Raw genomic sequence first — 25,637 nt, 5'->3', positions numbered from 1 at the left:
GAATTCCTTCCGCAGTGGTTGGAGTGAGTTCAGCGCGGCCGCTTCCCCAGGGTCATCCTGACGGAGAAGCGGAGAGGGACAAGAGGGTCAGCTGCCAGCCCAGGGCCGCGAGCACCCGGACAGCCCTGGCAGAGGCCCCTAGCTGGAGCGCACTCGGCCCGGACTGACAGCCAGACACCGTAGAGAAAGCGGACCAAAGGGGAGGTATCTCCCGCGGAAGGCAGATTCGGGTCAGGCCTGGAGGCGTGTCGGCGCTGTTACCTCCGAACTCTGGGCGCTGCGCGCGATCCACCGCACGGCAGCTGCGACCGACACCTCCTCTCGCAGCAGCGACTCCAAAACGGCCGCCATCCCGGTCGGGGCGCTCCGAAGCGATTGCGCAGGCGCTGGCGCGCCGCGGACGGCCTGGGAGGGGCGGGGCTTGCGTCGAAGGGCGACCGTTGGGCCGCTGGGCGGTGGGGCGGGGCCAGGGGTGGTGGCGGCGGAACTTCCTCAGGCTGAGGCTTGGCTCAGGCCTTCAATCAAGGGTTGCGTCTGGTTTCGCAGTCTCTGCGAACGGGCCTGGTGGTCAGCTAAGTGCGGCCGCATCGCTATCCGTGCGGCCCGGCTCCGTCTGTCCTGCTCCGACGGGCGACCTGCCGAGACTCAGGGATCCTACGGGGAAGTCTGAGGGGTCGGGAGAGCGGCCAGGCGGTAAAGGTGAACAATTCTCCGCAGAGACACCTGCCTATACATTCTGTGATAAGCATTCATTTATTTCAAGAGTTTGTTTTATAGAGTCAACTGTCATCACCCTAAAAAAAGTTACTATAAAGTTAGCCTAGCCTCATCTGACCTTGTCTTTCTCAAAGGCTGAGTTTTCAATCCCCTGGCCCATGCTGTACCCACAGGTTTTCCAGCACCTAACATTAACCGACTGACCATTTAAGACTTTAAGCAAGAATTCTTGCCTAGGAGGCTTTTTATAATCCTCATCCCACAACCCCTAAAGTTATCTCTGGCCACCCTGCACACAGAATCACTTTTATCTTTACCTCCCTTACACGTTGTAATGATGGGTTTACACCAGGTTAATATTTCAACTACTTCGCAATTGAAATGTTCCTAAGCACATTCCTGATTAACTTCTGGGAGCTTGAGTTCTTAATTTCTCTTATTTTAAACATGAGCCAGCTCTTTGGATGTTGCTACTGAGAAATCAAGAAGGTGAAAGCAAAAGGAGAAAAACAGATGGTACTAACACTCCAGGCCAAACCAAACCAGGAGGGGTGAAGCAGTGCCCATGTGAATGCCCCTGAAAATTCCTCTGGTTCAAAGGAAGGTTATAGGTGGAAAGGAGAGGGTGGTGGGGAGCAGGAATCATTCTAATACTACTAGGGGTGCTTCCTGCGCAGAAGGAAAAAGTACCTCCAGCCAGGGATAGAATGATGAACTGAAAAAGTGGTTATATTTGTTTTTTTTTAACATTTTCAATTTTATTACACACACAACCATCTCATATCCCTTAACCCTCGTTTCTATCTGCACAGATACTGATAAGTCGTATTCACTCCAGGGCTGCTTTTTCTAGGTCTCTTCTGGGTGTGGTACTGCATTTCTAACACCTTCTGCTCCCTTTTGATCTTGGAACCTCCGGTGTATTTAATAACTAAATTAGAAAAATACTTCCCACTTTTGAAATCCAAGCCATCACACAAATAGAACTAGAGTTTGCATGCGGAATGAATATTTTATTACTAGATTATAAAAATAAAATACAAAATAATTTTAAAACAGAACTTAAAACACTGTACAAAGCTTTAGTATGATACAAATGGGAAAATTAAATAAATAATTACACTTTTATGTACAGATGGCCTATACAAAAGCACTCCATGTTTCTGCCAATACTCTATGTCCTTGGTTGCCTGAGCAAAAATTCATAAAGAGGGCTGCTTGGAAGGGAAAGGGACACAATACCTTTGGAGGCATTTCAAAGAGCAATTTCTCATCACTCTGATTTCATGAAGACAAGGGAGAAAACTGGAATTGGTATTGCTTGACAAGAGAGTTCTGGTATGTGGTTCAATCTAACAGCTGCCAATAGTTCATAATGTTCAATATATCTAAAGTAAAACTAGATGTTTCCCCTCCCTCTTTTTTCCTAAAAGCTGTTAACTTGTAGTAAATGGCCTAATGAAATAGGTTCTGGCTATTTTAGGAAAGGAGGAAGGAGACCAGGGGCTGAGTATGAGAAAGAAGTAAAGGGGCTCAAGCCTGGTTTATCTGATCTGTTTTCTTCTTTGATTCACCCAAGTCAGTTTCAGAGCCCCAAGTGGCACAATTATCTTCCTATCTGTATTTCTGAATCCTTTTTACCTTACTGAACTGATTTACCTACCTGGTGAATAGTAATAGAATAGTTTTGAAAAAGTCCCAAGGGATTCTTCCTCCCTGGGTTGCTCCCTAAAATAAATCACATTCAAGTTTACCCTTGTGAGTGAGTGAAGAACACCCAGAGGGACTCCAGGTATGCTGAAGTGCTGTGCATCAAATTTTAAGGATTTAAACTATGCTATAGGGGGAAAGCATTATATGGCAAGGGTAGTTTACCAAAAATTTGGTTTACTCAATATTTTTAACTGGGTGAGTGAACACTTCTGTACACAATATAAAACAATATTAAACCACTGAAATGAAATTCCTATCCATCGCTAGTATGTAAAATTATGTCATCAGTAAATTCTATAGTCATATGGACTCAAGGATCTGCCTCTTGAATCCTATTCCCTAGGTCAAGGAACCCAGAACTGCTGGCCTAGGGTATATGAGAGACATGTTAGCATTACCAGTGATACATACTATGCCCATACTATCACTTTCAATTAAAGAGGCAGACTCGGTTAAAGTTTCACTTCTTTTACATGTCTCTTTAAGACCAAGGATCTAGCAAAGTCTAAGGATATATTCAAATCATTACTTAATGAATGGTAATAGTTGGCTATTCGGTGTCTTGAGATTGTGTATAAGCTCAAGGAGATCTTGATCTTATTACATACTTTAATTTTCTGATCCAAATTTGCCTAAAATAATTAAATATCAAGCTTACATTTTAAAAGCCGCAGCCAATAATCACAAGTGAATTAGAAAATGCATTGATGGGCTAAGACGTTAATGTCATCATTTCATGTCTAGCCAGGGATTTTTAGTAACTGAGTTATGCAGGATCCAAATTCCCCTTTACACAAATAGGGATCCTTATCCCATGTCCTGGAGTTACCTAAGAACTACAGGAATTCCCTATATACCTCCTGCAGGTCTCTCTAGCAATGCTGGCAATAGATTCCTCTGGTTCCCAAAACGGGGTTAAATTTCTCATAATTCCAGAGGTACAGCCTGGAACTACTGAGAATACCCAATGATGTCTCTATACTACTTCCACCTCCTTGAGGTCCACACCAGAGTTCAGCTGGATGAGAGTACAGGGAAATGGAATGTCCTTAACAACCACCTGGGGGTTCTCCATGTACTACATCCTTCTATTTAGCCTGAAGACTAGAACCATCTTATTCCCTTCTCTAAGTTACAGTCTAATTATATCCCTATAGTTTCTAAACTTGGGTCCCCAATATTGACATGTGAGCACTACGTAGCACAGTGGTTTCCATGCCTTAATCCTGTAATACTTTTTGTATTAAAACAGAGGTAACTAATTATTCTGCAAATTAATGGTCTACAGAAACAAACTCAAGAAAGTTAAACAATGCAGTTGTCAACCATTCTATCCCTCAGTGATACAGGTGCTAAAATCTCTCTCCCTTTAGGCAAAGTCCCAACACACATCTGTGATAAATGCACATAAACAGAAATGGGCAGATGTTAAGAGAGTGAATGCAAACAATTCCAAAATATATAAGCATGACAGAAAAAACAGTTCTCTAACATATGCCATGTTTTGATAGATATAAAGGAATGAAAAAAGCTTTAAAATGTGAAAACTTTGATCTCCAAGACAAAATTTAGACTTATCTACAAATAAATATATTTCAAATAGCTAGAGTAAGATGCATTTTTTTTTCCCAAGCCACTAGGATCCTGTTTTTCCTATCACCAATTCCTTATGTTAGATTAAGAATGTAGTTCCTAGAACAAAGAATCCTTCGCTCTTGGGGAAAAAGCATCTGTTTTTAATTCAAATCTACTGGGTGTAGAAAAACTATTGTTTTAACTATCTGTGTCTGGGTTTATAAAACATGCACCAATGTACACTTTTTCCTTGTAGATTTGAGTATAACCATAGAAACATTCACATACAAATCTGTGGCCTGGAAGGAATCTCTGATGATTAACAAAGAACCTCAAGTTCCCATAGTGGCTAGGAGCTAAACAGAAAGAGATAACTGCACCACTAGTCCACAGCCTTAATAAGCAGCTAAGATTTGTTTAGTATTTCAAAGCAAAAAATATAAAGTGGATAATAAAACAGTGGGTCTCAATTACCACTTTGCTACTTCTTTAGGATTTGATTAACTTGGCAACTTTTACAAAAAATATTCACAACATGCAACTTAAAAAACAGTAAATGTAGCTATGCCACTGTTGGCAAGGCCAGCTTTCATACCAAGTTGAGAATAACACTGCTGGCCTAAGACTTACCATTTAAAAGTGTTTAGAGTCTGCGCTTTAAAGTTAAATTTGATATGACCCAATTTTTCTTCTTTGTTCACTGTATGTTCAATGCCTTAAAGCTGTGCAAAAGATTACAATGAGGAATTTTAATATTTTGACCAATCTGTACATATTGGAGATTTGGCAGCATAATTTACAAAGAATGCTACCTAAAGGGACTAAACCATCTTCTGTTCCACCCAAGTAATTCCAGAGATTAGACACAGAAAATAAGGGCAAGTGTGACTAGGTAACCAGTAATTTGTGATAAGAAAACCATGAGGCACTTAATTTTCAAAGGATAATTTTAACTTCTGCCTCATAATACTTTTAGTATAGTTTGGCTTGACTTTAATTAATGGTCATGACCCTCATCTTAGGTAGAATAACCAAACTGGTTTATAATTACTTGGATGATTTATACTTGTCACTGAAATCTGAAATATGCCATCACTAAAAAATAAATAAAAAATGAACTAAAAACAAAACTTGTTCTCTGTATCATACTTTAAAATAAAACAAAAACAAAAATCCTTGTGCCGAAGTGCTTTCCTCAGGGCTGCCAACTTCTCTAATTTTAGCCTAAGACACATAACATTTAAAAGCACAAACTGCTTTTAAAAACCATAAAAGTAAATCTCTATATAAAATAGTACTTAAAAAAAACTACGTTTATGTGGACCTATTGATATATAAGATATAGTCTGTATTCTTTTGAAAGTATCAAGCAGAAACATCTTTGGTTAACTCTTTCCTCTACGTTGCAAAATAAAATATTCTTACACAATGAGGCTGTTTCTGGATCTTGAGTTTGTCAGTGCCTTTTAGAAAAGACGGCAACAGTGAAAAAGTTGCAGAAAAACAGAAGGAACCGAGAGAGAAAACATTACGTAGCCATGTTGCCATCATTGTCAATATTGACTGCTAGCAGGGAAATGCCAATAAGAAAATAACACACACACCACAACTGTAGCCTCAACAGCTTGTCCAATGGTTACCATGAATACATTTCTGACTAAAGGGGTCAGGATTTAAAGCTGGCTACTTTCAGTACAATTTAGCTAATATGACAGAAAAAAGATAATTTCTTAATTGTAGATTACTTCCCCACCACCCCCTAAAAAGTGAGGCTGAAAAAGTAAAATAATAATTAAAAAAAAATTTTTTTAGATAAATTTATGTCAGACCCATGATTATCATCTCAGTTTATCCACTCTAACCATTAAGGACAAAATTATGTGATTAACATGACAAATCTTTGAACCAGTATTACAAGCACGTCCCAGTAATTTTCCCCCTATTAAAATCTTTTAAAAATGAAAATCAATTAACCTATCTTGGCTTGTTAAAGACTGCCAACTCTTGCATTATACACAAGGAAGGCAAAAAGAATCTGACATGTCACATGCCAAGAACATATTTTCAGAAAATGAAGCTAGGCAAGGCCCAAGTGTATGCGAGGCACACAATAAAAAGGAATTTTACCATTTGTGATATTGAAATTACAAATGGAGAATGAGAAAGAACAAGTTTATATAAGCATATGTTTCTCTATTATTTATAAATATTTATATAATTTACCATGAAGACATGCAAGTAGTGTTACAACAACTATTATACAATATAATACAGAAGGATCGGTCTTCCAATATTACAGTTGCTTTAGGTAAACAACAAATATGTCTTATCTATTGCATTCTTCTGTAGTACTTGAAACTGGAGAGAAATTAAGATTCCACACTATGCTACATTTCTCATGGGAGACCGAATATACCTCAATAGTGTTTTGACTTTTTTTTAAAAAAAAGCTCAACACAGATAAAGAGAACAAGGTAAGTTCAGTGCAGCTTCAGGGCAGCTATAATGCAGCATTAGAATATGTTCACTTGGTAAGGAACTATATTTCTTTTTTTTTTGTTTTCCAATTCAACCATATTAGGTTTGGCAGCAAATAACAAGGTCAAAGAGAAAGCACAGATGTTTGCTAGAAGGCAAATTTCAACAACAAGCCGACCATTTTACCTGACCTTAATAAGGTCTTTACAACACAAAAAACACCTACAGAGTATAAAAGAGCCCATTTAAAAAGTCTACTATGATTTAATTTTGCCTGATTCCTGTTAGCAGAAGAGTGAGATTAGAACAAATATGATCCTCCTTACAGCTTTATAAATTGAGATTATATGGAAATCGGGTCAAGAAGCCCAAAATGTTCAAACTAAAGCCCAGGAGCAGGTAATAAAATATTAGAAGATAAATACTGAATCTAAATTAATTTTCCCAGATACTTGTTCCTTATTGGCTAAATGTATAAAATACAAAGTCTGAGGATTATAAGCCTCAACAACATCTAATTTCTATTTTGCTTTCTAAACCTCTAAAAGCATAAAGTCACATTCCACAGCTTTGTACTTTCTTGGTATCATCTTGGAGGATATTAGAAATAGCTGGTACCTAGAAGACTTAAGGAAGCAAGGTCTACTCTGGTCAGCGTTCCTTCCACAAGAAGGAAACTAACGTGGGGGATGAAGGTTCTCCTATCTTAAAGGGTATTAACCCCAACTCTGTCCCTCTCTCCCTAAAGCACTAACCTTGTAAACTTGCTTTATTTAGACTTTTCCTTCCATTACCTAAGTTTCATCAGTTATGTCTCACAATAAAAATATACTGAGAATATGGTGCTCCAACGAAAAATATTAGGGGCCTAAAAAAAAAGTAACTGGATTTGAAATTCTCAGCATGTGCTGCTAAAAGCATATCAAAATGTATTGTTAAAATAAGAGAGATTGGATCAGGTGAGAAACAGTAACTTTAAAAAAAAGTGAAACCCAGGGAGGGTACTAGGAATGAGGCAAAGTAAAGGTGTGAACTCTCAATACACTAAATAAACACACAAGTCAAATGTATGTCAGCATTGGCTCCCCAGCAACAGAGTTTTTAATATACTTTAATATCAGAGCAATTTTGACTCTCCAAAGTTGGGAACTTTTGAATGAAAATATTAAAATGAGAAGTTTCACTTCTGCTATATAATCTTTGAGTAGAGCCTTAAAAAGAAGTAGGCCAGATTCCTTAAAATTCCATTCCATATCCTACCTTCAACTATCAATCCTACAAAGGCAGCCAAAAATTGAGAGTTCATTTAATGTTTCTCCCCCTTGAATTTGCTAGATTGCCCCTTCCTATGCAAAGGCATTGCCTCCTGATCTGCTTGCTGCCTCCCTTAGTAATTCCTTATCATATATTTATGTCTCCTTATAAATAATTTATCATATTTCTTTTGCAAGAGAAAATCAACACTGATTTTTTTTTTTTTTTAAATAGACAGTATGGGGACACACATGCATCAGGTTTAGGAGGAAGATCTCACATCTTTCACAGAGATGCAGCCGGGCTCCTATCTGCTGAGTTTACTGGCTGACTTACTCTTCCCTGGAGGGGCTTTAGTGCTGGCCGAGTGGTGGTGGAGGCTGCCGGATCCTTTCAGGCCATTCTTGCTGGGTTTGCAATGCTCCTGTTGGCAGGACCTCCTAGAGGACGAAGATCCTGAGTGGCTGGGAGGTGACTTGCTTCTCCCCAGATGCGGGGATGAACTCCTCTGGTCATGGTGGGGCCGTCCAGCCCTAGACGGTGAGGAACTAGAAGTGCGAGGCAAGGAAGAGCTTCGAGGAGAGGCACTGGGACTCCTGCGAGGGACAACTGGACTCTTGGGTGGTGTTTTTGGATTGTGAGGGGATCCTGGACTCTTACACTGAGTAGTGCTCCGGGGTTTCTGAGATCCATTTTGAAGAATTTGGGCCAGGCGGGAGAATAGGTCTGAGTCGGAATTGCTACTCCCCAGGACTTTATATCTGCGGAGCCTTAAAAGAACAGAGAATTATTTTCATTTTAATTCATTTCAAATGTGTCTAATTCATGTAATTCATTTCAAACATCCCAAATCATAATGTGTATGATAAGAGTTAAAATCAGGAAACACAGGATACAGAGTTACTCTTTCACATACCAGTTGTATCACTCTGGACAAATTATTTAACCTCTGCTAGCTTTTAATGAGAATACTATAATCTCGCATTACTGAGTAGCCAAGTGCAATAACACAAGTACTTAGTTGGATGTCTGCCATTCAGAAGCACTTAAATGTTGTTAGTTCCCGTCCTCCAACAGCATATTTGCTCTTCTGATTTTAGGATTAAAATGTCTCTAGCATGTTAGCACAGGAGAAGGAGAGAGGGAGGGGGAGAAGGCAGGAACTACAGATAAAAGTATATTTCAGTTTCATTTACAATTTCCAAAAGAAAAGAGTAGCCACTGGTTTCTCTGGGCCTCAGTTTCTACCCTTAAAAACAGCAGAGCTGGGTTTGGGGACTGACTGCCCCTCTTACTGGCAACTGAGCTTAAGCCAAGGAGTCGAAATCTAGAGAGTATTCATATGAATAGCATATCTTCTTAGCCCTAAGTGTCTTTCTGTTTTGGCTGAAAATTCATTCAGTTTAAGAATTTAAACCTCAAACTGCTGACATGCCACTCCTTATAGAAGGAAGTAGGAGAAGAATTTCCAAGGTTCTATCAGTACATACAGGATTCAGGGAAATAAACAGCCATCATCATCATCATGAGTTAGCAACAAGTTACTAACTTTTCCTCTGAATTTTCTTTCCTCCTCCTTCCCCACCATCTACTTATTCTGAAAAATGGCATGAAACTCATTGGTATAAGCCTACCTTCATGGCTCTAATAGTTAAAATTTGAAGAAATGAATAAAATAATTCCTCTGTGTCAGGACCTAAGTGGGAAAGTTGAGTTCCATCTGAGTTCCCAGATGAGTGCCAATCTGGTCAACTCTGTAATAATCTGGCATAATGCCACAGGCTTGATTTAGTTACCAAGTGTTACTTTTAAGGGACACATAAAGTGCTAAATAATAATTAAGATTTGTTTGTTGCAGTCCAAAGTAGCTCAAGCCACAGATATGTCATCTCCGTTAAGCATGGTTGCCAAGCAGAAAAAAAAGAGGGATGTGTAAATATTGCTCATGGAGTCACCTTTTTAAAATGTCTCAGCTAAATGATTGTTTACTCCTCACCATTCTTCCTGTGGAAGTCTAGTCTCGCTGGCACTTCAAATCCAATGTTTAGTTAACCTTGAACCTGAAACCCTATGGCAAGTCAAAACCAAACTTACTTTAGATAAGGGCAGCTAGTTTTGCTGGGTAATGATACAGATAGAATCTCACTTTAATATACTTCAGAAATCCTTTTAAAAGGTAGAGGCCTATCTAGAACAGGTTACAGTTTTCATGTAAATGTATTCTGATTTTCACTTGTTGTTAGAAGAGCTTTCCCTTTTCTTCTTCAACAGTTTAGATCATTCTACTCTGAAAGTGAGTAATGGCTCTAAGGAAAGCACTCTCAACTGGTTCATCACCTCTCAACATTTTCCCCTCTTCTTCAAAATATAATCACTCTATGGTCAACAATACATGAGAATATTCAATAATCAAGTATATCATACAGTAAATATTAAAGCAAAAGCTCTACTATATATAACTGTATCTATCATCGGACCTGGGGGAATCTTCTATAGGATTTCCGTTTGTTTAATTCATTATTATCAGAAAAAACAGCACTGCTACCAGGGTCCAGTCATCAAATGATGGACACAGCATTCTTTACTAGAATTTGGCATCATAATGACATCTGTTAAGAGATTCTGACTAGGCAAAGCTAGATTACTGAGTATCTAGTTAAAATAGACTGGAAAAGAAGTAACCTTTGTTACATGCTAGTAAGTACTGCAAGCTTTAGATGTACGCTATTTTATTTTATCCTCCCAAAACCACCAGGCAAATGTTCTACCCATTTTATAGATAAGGAAATTGAGGTTCACACTGCTAGAAAGTGGGAAAGCTAAGAATTAACCTGGATCAATGTGACCCCTTCTACTACACTGTGCTATGAGGCTTGGTAAAGGCAGGGAAGGAAGTAGATGATCAGAAGCAGGCAACAAAGAAATGATACTACTGATATATTACAGTCAAGCAGAAACAGAAATATTGCTACACACTTAACATAGGGAAAGCTTATAACATTACCTGGCTTCTACTCCAGGTCTCATGGGTGGCTTTCCTGGAGGTGGCCGAGGCAAAAACTGAGATGAAGTCGAGCTATTCACCTGATCTGTGTTGACCCATGACACTGGCCTTGGAATTTTGCTCTTTCTGCACTGGGAGATGATGGGTGACAGAAAGCTATCTTCAGCTGACCTGCTCAGTGGGGAGTCTACAGCCAGTCTTGAAAAGGGAGTGAAGACTTCCTCCTCAGAAAAGGGAGCAGGAACAGTGGCTAGTCTCTCCTCTAGCAATTTATCAGAGGCACTTGAGAGGTCCCCAAGGAAAGACTTGAGTTGCCTTTTTTCCACCAGAAGCTTGACTAGGTCTGGCTGATAAGCTTTCTTTTGGAGGAGCTTTTCTTTTGCAGAGACTGGAGAGGATGATTCGAAAGTTGAGTCTATTTCTTGTGCTAAAACAGGGATTCGGCTGTGTCTAGTTATGAAGGATGACCTAACCACATCCTTCCGAGGTGGGGGACAGTGTTCACTCTCTGAAACACAATGAAATAGTTCTCCATTTCTAGGGACAATTTTCTCTTTCTTACCCTCTTGATGCAAAAAAGTAGGGAGGTCTCCTTGATGACCTGGCAAGTCTTCGCTTTTGACGCCATCATCTTTAGATATCTTACTTTTTTGCATTGCTGCCACCTGCCCTATTTGTCCTTCAACATGTGGGTCAATGACTCGTGGAGAAATTTCTGAAGTTCCAACTGCCAGAAGCTTCATTATCTCATGATTTTTGTCCTGATTTGGCACCACACTAAAAGTCTGTGACTTTGTCATATCGAGAGGTTCAGTAGTAGCTGAGTGATCCCTTTCCACAGTTACCAAATCTCCTGGGAGAGGAGCGATCTCAATATAATGCTGCCCTTTACTTAACTTTGCATCTTCATTATCTGACCCTAGAAGAATGCTTTTCTCTTCAGTTTCTCTAGGGAGACTCTCAAACTCCCTCACTGACAGTCTGTTATGGTCAGGAAGGTCTTTTGGTCCCAGATCTTGGGATGTGTCACACTCTCTAATATTGGGTAACATATCATGACCAATATGATCTATCTGAAGCCCCAAGTCTATTCTGCTTCCTCCACTAGGAGGCTCTCCCTCTGTCACAACCAAGCCAGAGAAGTTCTCCCTTGGAGAATAAAGTTCCACAGTGGGCTCCACAGGATGAAGGTCTTTCTTTTCTGGCTGGTGACCATAGTGAAAGCTTCCTGAAGTTGATTGTGTAGATGCCACAGAAGGTCTAGGAATTGTAATCTGGAAAGAGAAAAGAAAAAAAGTTAAAATGTAATAATGTGGAATATAAATGAAGATGCAGGATTTGAGATTTAACACCTAAAATTCTAATTTATAAGACGAACTCAGATGTTGACCAGATCTGCCCAATTCATACTTAAAATGAAAAATTCTGAATTAGAATGTATGACACACAAGTTCCCTACTCAGGAACTGTACAGCACAGTCCCCTCTGAGGTTCACCTCTGCTTTTTCTTTAGCCTCTGTGTTCTGGAAGACTGATTTCTACAAACTGCATTATCCAGGCTCTCTTCCCTTCTCATTTCTGGGTTTGCCCAATGGGCAGTACCAACAGAGAATCAGAGAGTTTGACGAGAAAAAGATCTGGGTATCAATTCTCTCTGCTTCTTCCCCAAGGAACTGCAGGTTTCGTGGTGGCTACATTCTACCATTCCTGGCCATAGTTCCTGTCACACGGCCCCACTCCCACAGATATGACTCTCACCAGGTTCTACTAACAGTCCCTCTTCCTCCTCTTAACTACACCTACACATCTGTAAAAAGTTCCTGTGATTAAATTCTCTCCAAGCTCTTTTGAGTGTGCCAGCTATTTCCTGCCAGAATAGATGCAGGATTATAGGAAAAATTATTGGCAATTATTTTAAGTTGAAAAATTCCAAATTTACATGCATTTTGTTATTTCCCATAAATTCTATTAATCAGACAATGTTAGGAATATTATATCTTCCTATAAGCAAAGATATATAAAAATGTTTATTAATGTTCATATTACCCTTAATTTTTAAAGGTCAAGCTTGTGATAAATGAAATTCTATTATCCTTCTACTAAGGTCATTTCAATTCCATCTGAATAAGATTTTTAATATCTAATAAGAATGTCCTTTTTAAGGTAACTAAAGTTTGTACATCTTCACAGTTGTTAAAAGAGACATGTAAGGAGGCAGAAAATGTCAACCACATAAACTGATGAGGAAAACAGCTTTTTTAAAAAATTGAATAAGTCAAATCACTTAATGATGCCCATTAAGTTCTAGGAAAACCATAATAACTGGTCTGCATTCAAAGTAAAATGAATTTGGAACTGTCATGGGAGATTTTGCTTAAACCTCATCTCTAGTCCAAGGACACCAAGAAATCGGTATGGTTCCAGAATCAGATAAGTTGTTTGTATCTGCTTCTCTGCTGTGTCAGGAAAAGAGTTAGGTTTAAGAAAATGTAAAGCTTATCCTAAGCCCAGACCAGGGAGAAAACACCTAACTAATATTCTGGAATAGCTCCTGAATGGAAGCAGTATCCTGAGGATCTGTCGGGTTAATCCCAGGTGGGCTATTTGGGTTCACACCAGAACTCAGTACATTTTACTTTCACATCATCAAAAAAAAAGAGAAAAGCCTGAGAAAAGATACAGACTAACAAACTGTTTCCTATCAAAATATGTCTTAATTTAAAATATTCAATTAGAACAGTAATATGGTTTATCATATCATCCAAGATAAAGCATACAGAGCTGCAAGAGATCTGGAAAGACTACTTGGCAGTATTCCTTATTTAATGTGCCTGTAGTAAGTTAAGGAAGTGATAACATCTGCTTTATAAAAGTACACTCTGAATTTAAGCCTCAAGAAGAGAATCAAGATAAATATATTTTTATCGCAAGCTCCTCATAATGAAGGAAATAGTAAGTTTAATACCCTAGACATAAGTAAAAAAAGCGATGCACTTGACATTTCTTTAGAGACCTTCAGTTAAGAAAAATATTTCAGAATACTTGAAAATAAGGTCAAACTTATAATATCAAATATATCAATACAAGTCTTTCAACAACGTAATAGAATGTTTCAGATGGTGTTTAGAGAACCATGAGAACAATCTTTGTGGACAGGACAGTATTGATGGGAGACAACAAAAAATACTAGGAGAAATCGAGCCAAGGCTTTAGAAAACCTTTATGAAGGAAAGGACACCAGAATGCTATATATATAAAAAAAAATGCTTTAACAATGGTCAGTACATAGCATAACAGAATCAAAGAAAAGAAGAAACAAAACCTGAGAAGGAATGGAAAGAGAAAAGGTGGGATGAAAAAAGGGATACAGGGAAGGGAGGGAAGTGGTTAAGACCTGCCTCTAATCCACAGGGTACCTTTGTACAACTTGAAAAGGATGCTCTTCGAAGAGGAAACAGCCCCATATAAAGTTTGGCTAGCAAAATTTGAGCTAGATTTCAGCCCGAACTGCTCCTTTGGCTAGGCACGCAGTAAACAACCTGTATAACTATACAAAACAGTCCTGGGAAAGAAGGAAAGGCCAACTAACTGATGAAGAATGAGGCAGGAATTTATTTCTCTATTTTAAAGTGCAGTTAAGTTCCTACAGAGCTGTACACAAAATCAAATTTTGTTATCTTTTCTCAATGTTTTACACCTGCATGAGAAATTGTGTTCTAATAGAAAACATTTCAGCCTGGAGAACAACGTTGTTTCTGGTGAGTTGGAAGAGAGGGCTGCTAGATGATTATGGAATTTAAGGACACCGGGTACTTCCACCCATGTAAGGACAGCTGTACCTGCTGGTGGCTGAGCCTTATATACACAGTTCCTTACTGCCTTCATATCTGGATTTTCTGGAGCTCTTGCTGCTCACACAGTCGCAGGGGGCAGCACTGCTCCCTAAAAACAAGTGTCAACAGGCTGAATGCCCAAACTGAGAATGCCCAAACTGAGAATGCCCAAACTGAGAATGCCCAAACTGAGAATAAAGTTTCCTCAAAATGTTCCTTTGCAGAAGACCTGCATCAGTTACCTTCAGCTGCTTGCTAAAATGCAGATTCCTGGACTCACTCTATTCCAGACCTACTGAAGCAAAAGTTCTGGAAGTGAGGCTGGGACTCTGGATATTAAACAATGGAAATCAAAGCTGTAAAACTATTGTTTTTAAGAAGAATGTAAAATATGAGCAATTTCCATTGAAATTGATTACAAAAGAGAAAGGGGGGAAAAAAGTATTAGACATAGCAACAGAATAAAGCAGAAACCATGAATGGTTAACTATATGCCTTCCTCACCATATTTGTAATGTAGAAATTAAAAATCTCTAGAATTACAAGTTTTTTTTTAAATCATCTTATATATACACACAAAAATAGATAGATCTTGGGGTCTAATTATCAATGTTACTCTAAAATTAGGCTATAATGATATTTTTGTACACTGAGCTGCTGTCCTGACAGGAAACCTCAGTTTTTGAGAAATTTCATATTGGAAGACTGACTATAGAACTTAGTGCAGACATCATTCCTTATAGCCATTTGCCAAAATTAGACCTCTGCTGAAGAACCTTAGTTGACCAACTGTTAGTCCTTTCTTAACAGCACCTTGAATGGATAACAGAGAAAAATGACAGGAACAAATGTCTTACCGCTGTAAGGGGTCCTTCCGCTTGCGCCTCCATTGGACTTGTGGGTGTTGCTGCAATAAACTGACTAGCAGATCCAGCCTGGAGTTCTAGCCTATCTGTATACTGTTCTGAAGCAGCAGTGGCAGGGCATTCTCCAGAAAGTGCTAAGATCACACCTGAGGTTTCCTTCTTTAAATGAATATTTTCTCCCCAAGGACCAAATTGGAGCTTTTCATCTTGAGGTGATTCTTCTAGGACTTGAAGTACTTCTGGCTCTTCATCAGAAGGGCTTCCTGTTGTTTTATGACCTAAAGCCTCATTTGCTCTAAAATCCTGAAGGTCCTGCTCCTTGTCCACAATCACCCATTCTTTGGAATCATCCTGCTTGCAGGAGCTCAAGTTAACAGCTATAAATCCATTGCTGCCACCACCATCTGCCTGCTCAGGGGTGTTGGCAGAGGCAGGCTTAGAAGCATCTGGAAGATATTCTTCATCATAGTGCCAGATGTGGTCAGTATGGGCCCCAGCAGGAACACAAGGCTTATGAAGCAGAGCAGGAAGAACAGATTCCTTTCCTGCACTGGAATCTTTCTGCATTTTCTCCAGGCTTAAGAAAACAGAGAAAAGTTACTCAATTGTCCAAGGGGAAAATTATATAACCTATAAGCTCTATACAGAACTAACATTCATACACAGATGAGAGAAAGTATAGATAAAGCATAAGGAAAGTTAATAATGCTCTTCTTCACCTGTCATAATTCTGTTTTGGAAGATGTCTCTCTTGCTGCAGGGCAGGAGAGAAGCCTAACTGGGTTTCCTTGTATGATCCATTTCATCTTTGCTTTGCCATTTCAATCACATTTCCCTCTGCATTCTCTGAGGGACTGAGAAGAACTTACCCAGGGGGCTTTTGCCTCACCAGAAGTCCCAAGAAAAGAAATAAAAAAGCCAGTATACATAAGGCAAATATTTTCTGCCTTTGTTTTGTCTTTAGAGATGTATGTAAATGCACATTCATTCAAGGACACTCCTCCAAAGGCAGGGCTTTGGAGAAGGTACTGTACCTGCCAACCATACCTGGCCCAATATGCACACAGAACTCCATACATGGTGGTAGTGGGGTGGTGATGGTGATTTGAGGGAAGTATATTTTCAGTTTTCTTGGATTAAGAGGCAGTTGACATTGTATATAAATCTCTCTGCTTTCTGAGAAGCAGGCAATAGTGTGACTGGTAGTATCTGGCAGCATTGGTTTCTGAGAACTGATCTCATCTGTAGGGATGCAGTTTAAGCAATACCTTTTTTTCTTTCCTTAAGTCTGTAATTAGATGCTTCCATTTCTTCAACTGTTCTCTTGTCATTCTAGGTCCTGGTTTGAGGTCATTTTCTTAGATTACCTGTCTTCTCAACTCTGTCTTATCTCTCAGCTCTTTCCCCAGCATGGACGCTCTTTTTACTTCCATTCTTTTGTTAGACTAATTCTTTAGCAAACTAAGCTTTTATCCCTGTTGCATCTATATTTATTCCTAATCTTAGCCATAACTCATGCTTAAATACTGCCCCAATCCAAGTCTATCCTTTTGATCAATGTGTAGATACAAGCTTAAGCACATATTACCATGAGTTTACCATGTGAGAAAAAATAGACATATATGAATGATTGTTTAAGACTAGACTAGGCCAAAATGGCTGAATTGTCTTTGGACACAGTAACTACTATGTTAGTCAAATATATGGTCCTTCTAACCTAATATTTCATAGCTAATGGTAGCCACCAGGGACAGATGAAAGTGTCACTCAGGTCTTAATATTACTAAAGCCTTCTATAATTCATAAATACATCCCAAATTCTTTTTTGAGTTTCATTCTGTCTTCTGCTATCAAAGGTTGAGGGTAATGGGCCTCATAACTACGAACTACAAAGTCATTCCCAATGTCCATAGTTTTCTAAGTTCCACCTTCCCTTCTGTGTAGAATGATAAACTTCCCGCGCCTATTTTTCCTACAGCACTTACTCACACAGAAGGCCATCATTAAATTGAATTGTTTTGCCTGTCCCCTATGTATAAATTACTTTTTCCTTCCTTCGTGTACTCCCCTCCTTCTTGCTTAATATCAGCTTAATCATGCCCTCTCCAACACTATACTGCATCTTCTCCATTACAATAAAAGAGAGCACTTTCCAAACAAGATCACTCCAAATTGTTCGTTTGATTTATATCTAGTATTATGAAGATACCTGCTCCTACTGCTCAACTCCCAAAACCAAAGGCTATGTTATAGAGTTTATAACAATATTAGGAGACAATTCACATCAAGAATCAGGATGATAATTTAAAATATGGATGAAGATGAGAGATTAATCAAATCAATGCTACAAAAATGCAGTTTATTTTAAAAGACTTTACGTAATAGAAATAGATTTTAAAAATTTTTTAAAAAGTATCTTAGTTGCTTTAAAAAAAAAAAAGGGAAAACTTTTATACCAAGTCTCAAGAAACTTGTCAGTATCTGGCTTTGGCTCCAATGTCAGACGTTTTTCCAGCTCAAAGCTGTGGATAGAACGTAACTTTCGCACCAACGGAACATCTCTGTCTGGCTGAGTAATCTCTGAGCGGACACGAATCGGTGAACCGAGGCTTGGAGCATTCAGAATACCATTTGCTTGACCATGGCTATTCTCCTCTTCAGTAGCAGCCTAGACAAAATATTAAAAAGAACAAATGAACGAATGAACGAACAAAAGAAGAAAAAACATTGAAGTTTTTATTGCAAGCCTTTCAATATATTGAAAGCAAATGACTAGGATGTGTTTTCAAAAATTAGGATATTTGAGCTAGTTTACTTCATTACAAATTTGTCTATTAACCCTTTATTAAATGAGTTTTCTTAATTTATTTGCAGTTTCAGTATTATTTCATTTTTTTATATTTTGGTACAAAGATAAACTATCTAAATATGTTTAACAACCTTAGCTTTTGGTATTATGTCTAACTAGATGCTTGCAGGACCCCAGTCCACTAAACTAAAACTTGGAAAGGGCATTCTCTTTGGGACATAAGTGGTCTCATACAAGGTAGGAGAGGTTGCCAAGCCTAAATGGTTGCCATGCTCCTTCTCTAAAAAACAAAGAAGAAGAAAACCTGGTGTTCAACAGTAAGGAGCTGGGCAAGGCAGAAGGAGGCTGAGCATCAGACAGCACAAAGGGGTGGGGCTACCTAAGGACAAATGCCTACAGTACCACAATTGTTAGGATAATTAAACTTTATACCAGTAGTCAGGTAAGAAAGGGAAGTCTGGGACATCTATTCTGATTAAAGGTCCTCAGAAGATATCCCAAGCAGGATAAACAAAAAGAAATAAATGATTGGACACACTGTAGTTAAAATGCAGAACATCAAAGACAGGGAGAAAAGCTAAAAAGTAGCTGGGAAGGGAGAATGGGTGGAATGATCATCTACAAAGAAAAAAAAAAACAATGAGAATAACAGCAGACTTCTGAACACCAAGAGTTGAAGCCAGATTAAAAATAACTGTCAATCAAAAATTTTGAACCCAGCATAAACTATCTTTAAAGAATGAGGCTGAAAAAATACATTCACAGTTAAGTAAAAATTGAGAAAGTCCTCTACCAAAAGACCTCAACTAAAGGAACTTCTAAAGAAAATATTAAAGAAGATGAGTCCGGACTTTCAAAAATGCAAGGAAATGGTAAACATCTTTGAAAAATACATACTAAACATTACTTGTATGAAAGAACACCACCACTAATCTAATTTGAGTAATTTTCTTAAAAAAGAGAGAATTAAAAAATAGAAGAGAACTAATAGAGATTAAGTAGTGATAATGGGGTGAAAGAAAACCAAAGTACTTACACTCTACGTCAAGTGTCATTTCACTCTTGCATACAGACACTCATATAAGCTGACAACTAAAGGTTTTTTACTGTAAGAACAGTTTGCTCCTGGTGCCATAAAGACAGCCACAGCTGATATTACAATAGTCTGACACCAACTTCTTGACTTTTCACTACTTATTCCTGATTACTCTTAGTCCAGATAGTGTTTATTCAAATAGCAAAACCACAGAGCGGCATATCACATCTATGCAGGGAATGCTTTTGCAAATGACTCCCATAACTGAAAGTATATACTGCCAAGTTGTTAAATTATATAGTTTAACAATATAGTGTGTGTGTGTGTGTGTGTGTGTGTGTGTGTGTGTGTGTGTATTCCAAAGACAGGCCAAGCTCCTCAGAAGTGATCACAGAGGATTCTTTTCAAGATAAATTACCCATTCATAAAGCATGACTACCCAACTTTCTATCAATCATGTTAACAGGCATGAGCCCAAAGTCTCATTTTACACATATAAACTTAATCTCCTTTGCAACTAAATTATTATAAAAACATAGGAAGCACCCAAAACTGACTGACTTCTAATTACTTGCCCCTCTATACCATTTATCTTCATCTGATCTATAAAAACAAAAATGACAAGGAACAGTAAGATCAGAGAGAAATGTGGGGATAATCTGACCCAAGATTACTAAAAATTAACCACTTGGGGGGGATTGTTTTATGAACTATATAGATGTCTAACCAATACACTGTATACTTAAAACTAATTTAAATAAATTTTAAAAAATTAATCATTTAATTCAGAAATCTATCTCTCCATACTTATATGTGGACCTACTTATAATCCTAATGAAGATCATGTCATTTGTTCAATATCCACTTTGTCAACCCATAAACAGTTTGATGCTTCCCACTTCCAATCATCACTCCCTCACCTCCATTTGAGATAGTTTTCAGAATGGGTACTCTTAGCTCCATTGGTCCACACTATAGGAAGGGCCCAGAGTATTTTCACATTATTTGGAAAGACTATTAACTTCTGTTCTATAGATATCTCTTCTTTTAGTCTGAGTGTCTAGTTATTTTTTTAAAATACCTTCATCTTTTCCACAAAATACAAGATGAAGATTAATGTTTGGTGTCCATACATAGGTGTTATGGGCAAAAATTAGCAAAAATACTGTAATTATAAATATAGAAATAACGAGCAATAGAATGTTGTGTCTACCTGTCATTCGAAATTGAGAATCAGGACACTTTGCAAGAGCAACAGGAGAATAATAATAAGCACATAGAAAGATATCACTTCCTATGCAAGAAATATGCACCTTACAAATCCCAAGCTTTATCTTGTTTCTGTTGACATCTATCTCTTCCCAGACATCCTTCTCCTGGGGACGAGGGTGTCCTAAAGATCCAGGCAATTTATCTGGTGACACACCAACAGGGATGCCATTCTCCCCATCACTAAGCTGTTCATCTGGAAACACCTCATCTGTATTTTCTCGAAGCAAGTCCCCTGGGATGGGAGTGGCATTGGCAATTCTAAAAATGAGGGGTAAAAAAAGGCAGAACTTAAAAACACCAGAATCAAAAATTACTATGAGACTATCCTACATTTTGTTTCTGGATTTAAATGATGACATCTATATATCATAAGAGAATAAAAGGAAACAAAATGAAAATCCTCGGAAACAGGCCATGAAAGTTCTACAAAATAAAACATCTACATTTTGATCAATAGAAATTTCAAGCTGATATTAAAAGCTGATATAAAAATACAAATTCTAATACAATAACTCATTTATTTAATAATCACTTTAAAAGTTAGAAGTATTTGATATATGTCCAAGAAGTCTTTGTCAATTTTAATATTTTTTATTCTTTACCCATTTTTCTTAGAGAATAACAAAAATTATAAACAGGAAAATGTTAAGTGATATAATGATATAACCATGTATCAGATCAATCAGTTATACATTTTTTAATAGTGTGAAATGTGCATTTGTTTTTTCATTTACAGACTTTTCTCTAAGTACCAATTACATACAAGGCCCTAGGGGCATAAAGAGGAGAAAGAGAATTCTTGCCTTTAAAGGAAAACTAGGAATTCTGCAATTATACAGTTCATACATTCTGCATGAACTGACTGGGAACAATACAGAAAATATTAATTGGCACTCTGTCTATACATTTCTTTCAAAGTAACTTCATGTCCTGTTTACATGGTTGGTCATCTCTCTCTTAGACTTCTGACCTCTGAAGAATTTTTCTAGTTCTCAGTTATCATTCCCTAAGTGATCCAGCCCCTGCCAACTCTAATGTTCTATAACTCTATACTCTATAGTCTTTTGGTTTTGTTTTTTAAATACTGCTTACTGAACACAATATTTGGCACACAATGAAACCTTTTCTTAAAAGTGATCTGGAATGTCTAAAAGTAGAAAAAACAGTCTTTGGTATATTATCCTAACACAATTATTATGAGTGGTAAAATAAGCATCTTCTCAGTGAACCACTCTTAGAGTTAACAGTTAGACCCTGGCCCTGGTGTCATACCTATGTCATGCTGAGAGAAAAAGATCAGTCATTTTTCGGAGACTTGTTCTACCAGATTTGATGACTGTCACTAGCACCTCTCCCTCCCAGGGGTCAGTGCTAGAAGATGAACTTCTTTATCAATAGGTTAGAGGTAAATAATCTAGAAAAACACTGATAAAGACTCCCAGGAAAAAAACCTTATAGCCTTGGAAAGTAGTACTTGTAGCTCTGATAAGAGGAAAATGTTTAAAGGGTAGTTGGCCTAAAATAGTTCAAATGAAAGGATTATAAAAGAAAAGTTCAGAAACAAACTGGCTATTAAAAGATTTTTCAGATCTAAGTTTAATATAATTTATTTACTATGCCAAGAATTACATTGGACACTAACATATATTGTTATGTAGTAATGCAAATGTTTACTGGAAGAATTCTTTCTATGCCTGAGAAAAGAAGCTGGCAAAAGGATGAATATTTGACTTCAGAAAGCTCAATCAACCAGCCCCACATTTTCCCTCCATTTTAATCACTCAGTGTTCTTCTAAATCTTTTTTTACTTGTGCCTGGCTACTATTGTGCTTCTTTCCAACTACCCCAATTCCTTGGCATTTTCTTCTTCTACTCCTCAGGAGACAAACTATATCTCCACCTATGAAACTGCTTCTATTTTTACTCTATCTTAGTTTCTTTTGTCTCTTATGCTTCAGTATAATAGCACACACTTCAAGGAACTCTTCCATTTTCTCTATGTAGACTCTCTTCCAAATAAATACAGATATGTATTTATTCTCTTATTTTTACTCCTTACATAATAATTATCTTCTTCCTTCTCCCAAAACTTGAATCCTAATCTGGAGTTTGAGGTAAAGAATTACTTCCCAGGAAAATCATATTATGTTAAGGAATAAAAATGAGTGAGAATGTGTATGTGAGAGAATTATTAGCACATGGTCTGTGTTTGCAGGCAAGGTATAAATTATAGAAGCAGACTGGGGGGAAAAAAAGGAGATGTATGGACAAACAAGAAAAGTGGAAGGATGGACATCTTTTTCACATTTCTTTTGTCATAATCTAAGTCAGGGGTTGTCAAAATAGGGCTTGTCAGCCAAATCTGGCCTGCTCACCTATTTTTGTTAATAAAGTGTTATGGCGCACAGGTATGCTCACTTGTTTCCATATTGTCTATTGATGCTTTAGCACTACTACAGCAGCAGTAGTGATGACAGAGACAACAGAGCCCACGAATTTATCTGGCCCTTTACAGATAATGTTAGCTTATTCCTGATCTAAAGCATCCTCTTTCCTACCTTCTCATGAACTTCTTTTCTCCTTCTACTAGAAATTCAGAGTTATAGGACATAAATTATCATTTTTTCTTTTTAACACTGATTCTCTAGAGTTTTCCAGATATTTGTCCATATCACCTACAAACAGCAATAACTCAGAGTCAGCAAATGTTTTTTTAAAGGGCCAGAAAGTAAATGGTAGGCTTGTGGGTCTAACTCTGCAGGCAAGATTCACTGATGGTTGCTAAATATAGTGGGTAAATGTATGATGAAAAACGAGGAATAGTCTCAAAGTATCTTCCCACAAGATATTACTTACAAAGGGAAAAATAGTAACTTTACAGTGGAGAAATCTGTTTAACATTACCTTAACAAGAGTATCAATATTAATATCTTCAGTAATAAGACATTATGTACCTCCTTAATGCCATAAATTTCCTTCTGATCTGGGCTTAAATGTACCCCACAGATTCTATGTAATATTTTAATTACCACTATTTTCCCTATGACTCCAGTTTGTATTTTCCTTTTCACCCAAGAGTAGTTTAATAGGAGATTTTTAACTGGAAGGGCCTTTGACATTTTTGTTTTTGTTAGTAATTTCTAGTTCTATTACAGTGTGATCAGATAGTGTAATATTTCTGCTTTATGGAACTATGGATATGTTTTCTTGGTGACTTAAACCAATCAATTTTTGTGAATATCCCCAAGGCACTTGAGCAGAAGATGCAATCTCTATCATCAAGGTGTAGAGTTTGAAAAATATGCATAAGATCTAACTTACTGATCACGTTGTTTGTCTTCTGTTTCTCCTTTGTTCACTCGATCTGTCTTGAACTGAATTCTTATTAAATCTCCAATTACTAGTGCATTTCTATCTATGCCTCCTTGAATCTCCTATAACTGTTGCTTCCTAAAGGGGACTTGTAATTCCGGTGACTAAATATTAATAAATACTATATAAATACCTATTTGTTGTATGTCTTTCTCTATAAGATGGGTATTTATAAACTTGTTTTTGTCTCAATTTATAAACTTTTTCCCCTGGTATTTTGGTTTGCCATTTTGTTTCAATGGTCACCCTTTGGACATATACCCTTTTAAATGCTCTTAGTCCCCGTTTTCTTATTTAATATTTTACTATTGAGTTTCTCAGTTTTAACTGGTATTGTTTTTCTTCTTCAGGGACTCTAAAACTAATGCTATTCCTTCTCTGCCTGCCTCTCATTTGCACTACTTTCTTGCTAGCTTTTTAAAATGATTTCTTTGTTTTCATTCTCTTGGGGATTTCCCCCCTGATTTTATTCAATGCCCTTTATTAAATATTCATTGAGTCTATTCTCTTTTTGTGTACTTTGTAATTTATTCAATTCTGAGATATCTTTTCCTTTCATTTCTGTCCTGAGTTCAATCAACTTTCATTTCATTTCTTCCTCCCTCTTTTCCTTTACCTTTTTCTCTCCCTACTCCCCGCTACCCTCTGCCCTTTTTGGTCTATTTCTTTAAAAAAATTTTTTTTAACTTGTTTTTCAATCATAGTTGACATAAAATGTTAGTTTCAGGTGTACAACATAGTGACTAGACATTTACATACCTTACAAAGTGATCACCCTGGTAAGTCTAGTACCCATCTGACACCACAAAGTTATTACAATATTGTTGACTATATTCCCCATGCTGTAGTTTACAACCCCACTGCTATTTTTATAACTGGCAATATGTACTTCTTAATCTCTTTCACACTCTTCAGCCATCCCCAAGAAGTCTATTTCTATTTTTAGGTTTTAAATTTCTGATTTAAGGTGATTATATGTTCAAATGAATAAGTATATTCAATTCCTTTTGGGGATTTGTCTTACGGTTTTCTTCCTCATGGTTGTTTTTCTGAGAAGAAATTTTCTTAGTTAACATGTGTTAGATTTTCTTTTCTTATTTTTTACAATAACACTATGGATCTTTAAAATCTTTTTCTTGTTCATTTTTGTGTTATTGGAGTGTTTTACAAGATTTATAGTTTAATTAGTGCCCTATTCTGTCAGTAGAGCATATAATCCAAACCCCTAAGTGGATTTTTATTTGTTTTTGTGGTCAGGAGAGATATTGTATGTCCTATAATTTTATAGTTCTCTTTTCTTGTAGGTACATTTTATCTCCACATTTGCCCCTCTGCAGTAATTGATTTATTGCCTTTCAGCTCCAAATTCATCCTTTTTGCTTGTTCTGTGAAAGCAGATCTGAGACCTTTAAATAGAGAGAAATTGCTAGAGGAAATATTTTGCTTTGGGTTCCAGCGTATAGCTTGGCAAGCTTCTCTAGCATGTTTGGCTTTCTCCAGTGCAAGGCTCCTGCAGCATTGCATCATGTCCATGGCTTGTCTCATATAGACAGCAGTGACTAACAGCTTGCCTGAGCAATCCCCACTACCCAGAAGTTTTTACCACATTCCTAACGATGGTAGGTGAACACACGATGTAAATGTATATATGCCTTACTGTTAAAATGTACAGCTGAAACTTACTGGATTTTGTTAACCAAAAAGGGAG

General features: G+C 37.5%; 2 protein-coding genes across 4 annotated transcripts in view; both read right to left on the bottom strand.

Moving 5' to 3' along the window:
• CDAN1 (codanin 1) overlaps positions 1–368 on the bottom strand; it is a 22,356-nt gene extending 21,988 nt beyond the window's left edge. The window contains exons 1-2 of the mRNA XM_006920450.3: positions 262–368; positions 1–57 (exon numbers count right to left, since the gene is read on the bottom strand). Of these exons, the coding sequence (XP_006920512.2) occupies positions 1–57; positions 262–351 (147 nt within the window). The 5' untranslated portion in view covers positions 352–368. The remainder of the gene's footprint in view (positions 58–261) is intronic.
• A 1,341-nt stretch (positions 369–1,709) lies between these two features.
• TTBK2 (tau tubulin kinase 2) overlaps positions 1,710–25,637 on the bottom strand; it is a 117,750-nt gene continuing 93,822 nt past the window's right edge. For all 3 annotated transcript variants that reach the window (XM_006920449.3, XM_025038824.1, XM_015596002.2), the window contains 5 exons: positions 20,599–20,815; positions 17,897–18,108; positions 15,432–16,017; positions 10,742–12,015; positions 1,710–8,507 (listed from right to left, as the gene is read on the bottom strand). In XM_006920449.3, the coding sequence (XP_006920511.1) occupies positions 8,045–8,507; positions 10,742–12,015; positions 15,432–16,017; positions 17,897–18,108; positions 20,599–20,815 (2,752 nt within the window). In that variant the 3' untranslated portion in view covers positions 1,710–8,044. The remainder of the gene's footprint in view (positions 8,508–10,741; positions 12,016–15,431; positions 16,018–17,896; positions 18,109–20,598; positions 20,816–25,637) is intronic.

The sequence above is a fragment of the Pteropus alecto genome, unplaced genomic scaffold, assembly GCF_000325575.1.
Source record: "Pteropus alecto unplaced genomic scaffold, ASM32557v1 scaffold86, whole genome shotgun sequence".
NCBI lineage: Eukaryota > Metazoa > Chordata > Mammalia > Chiroptera > Pteropodidae > Pteropus > Pteropus alecto.
This window is presented reverse-complemented; position numbering and strand designations above follow the sequence as displayed.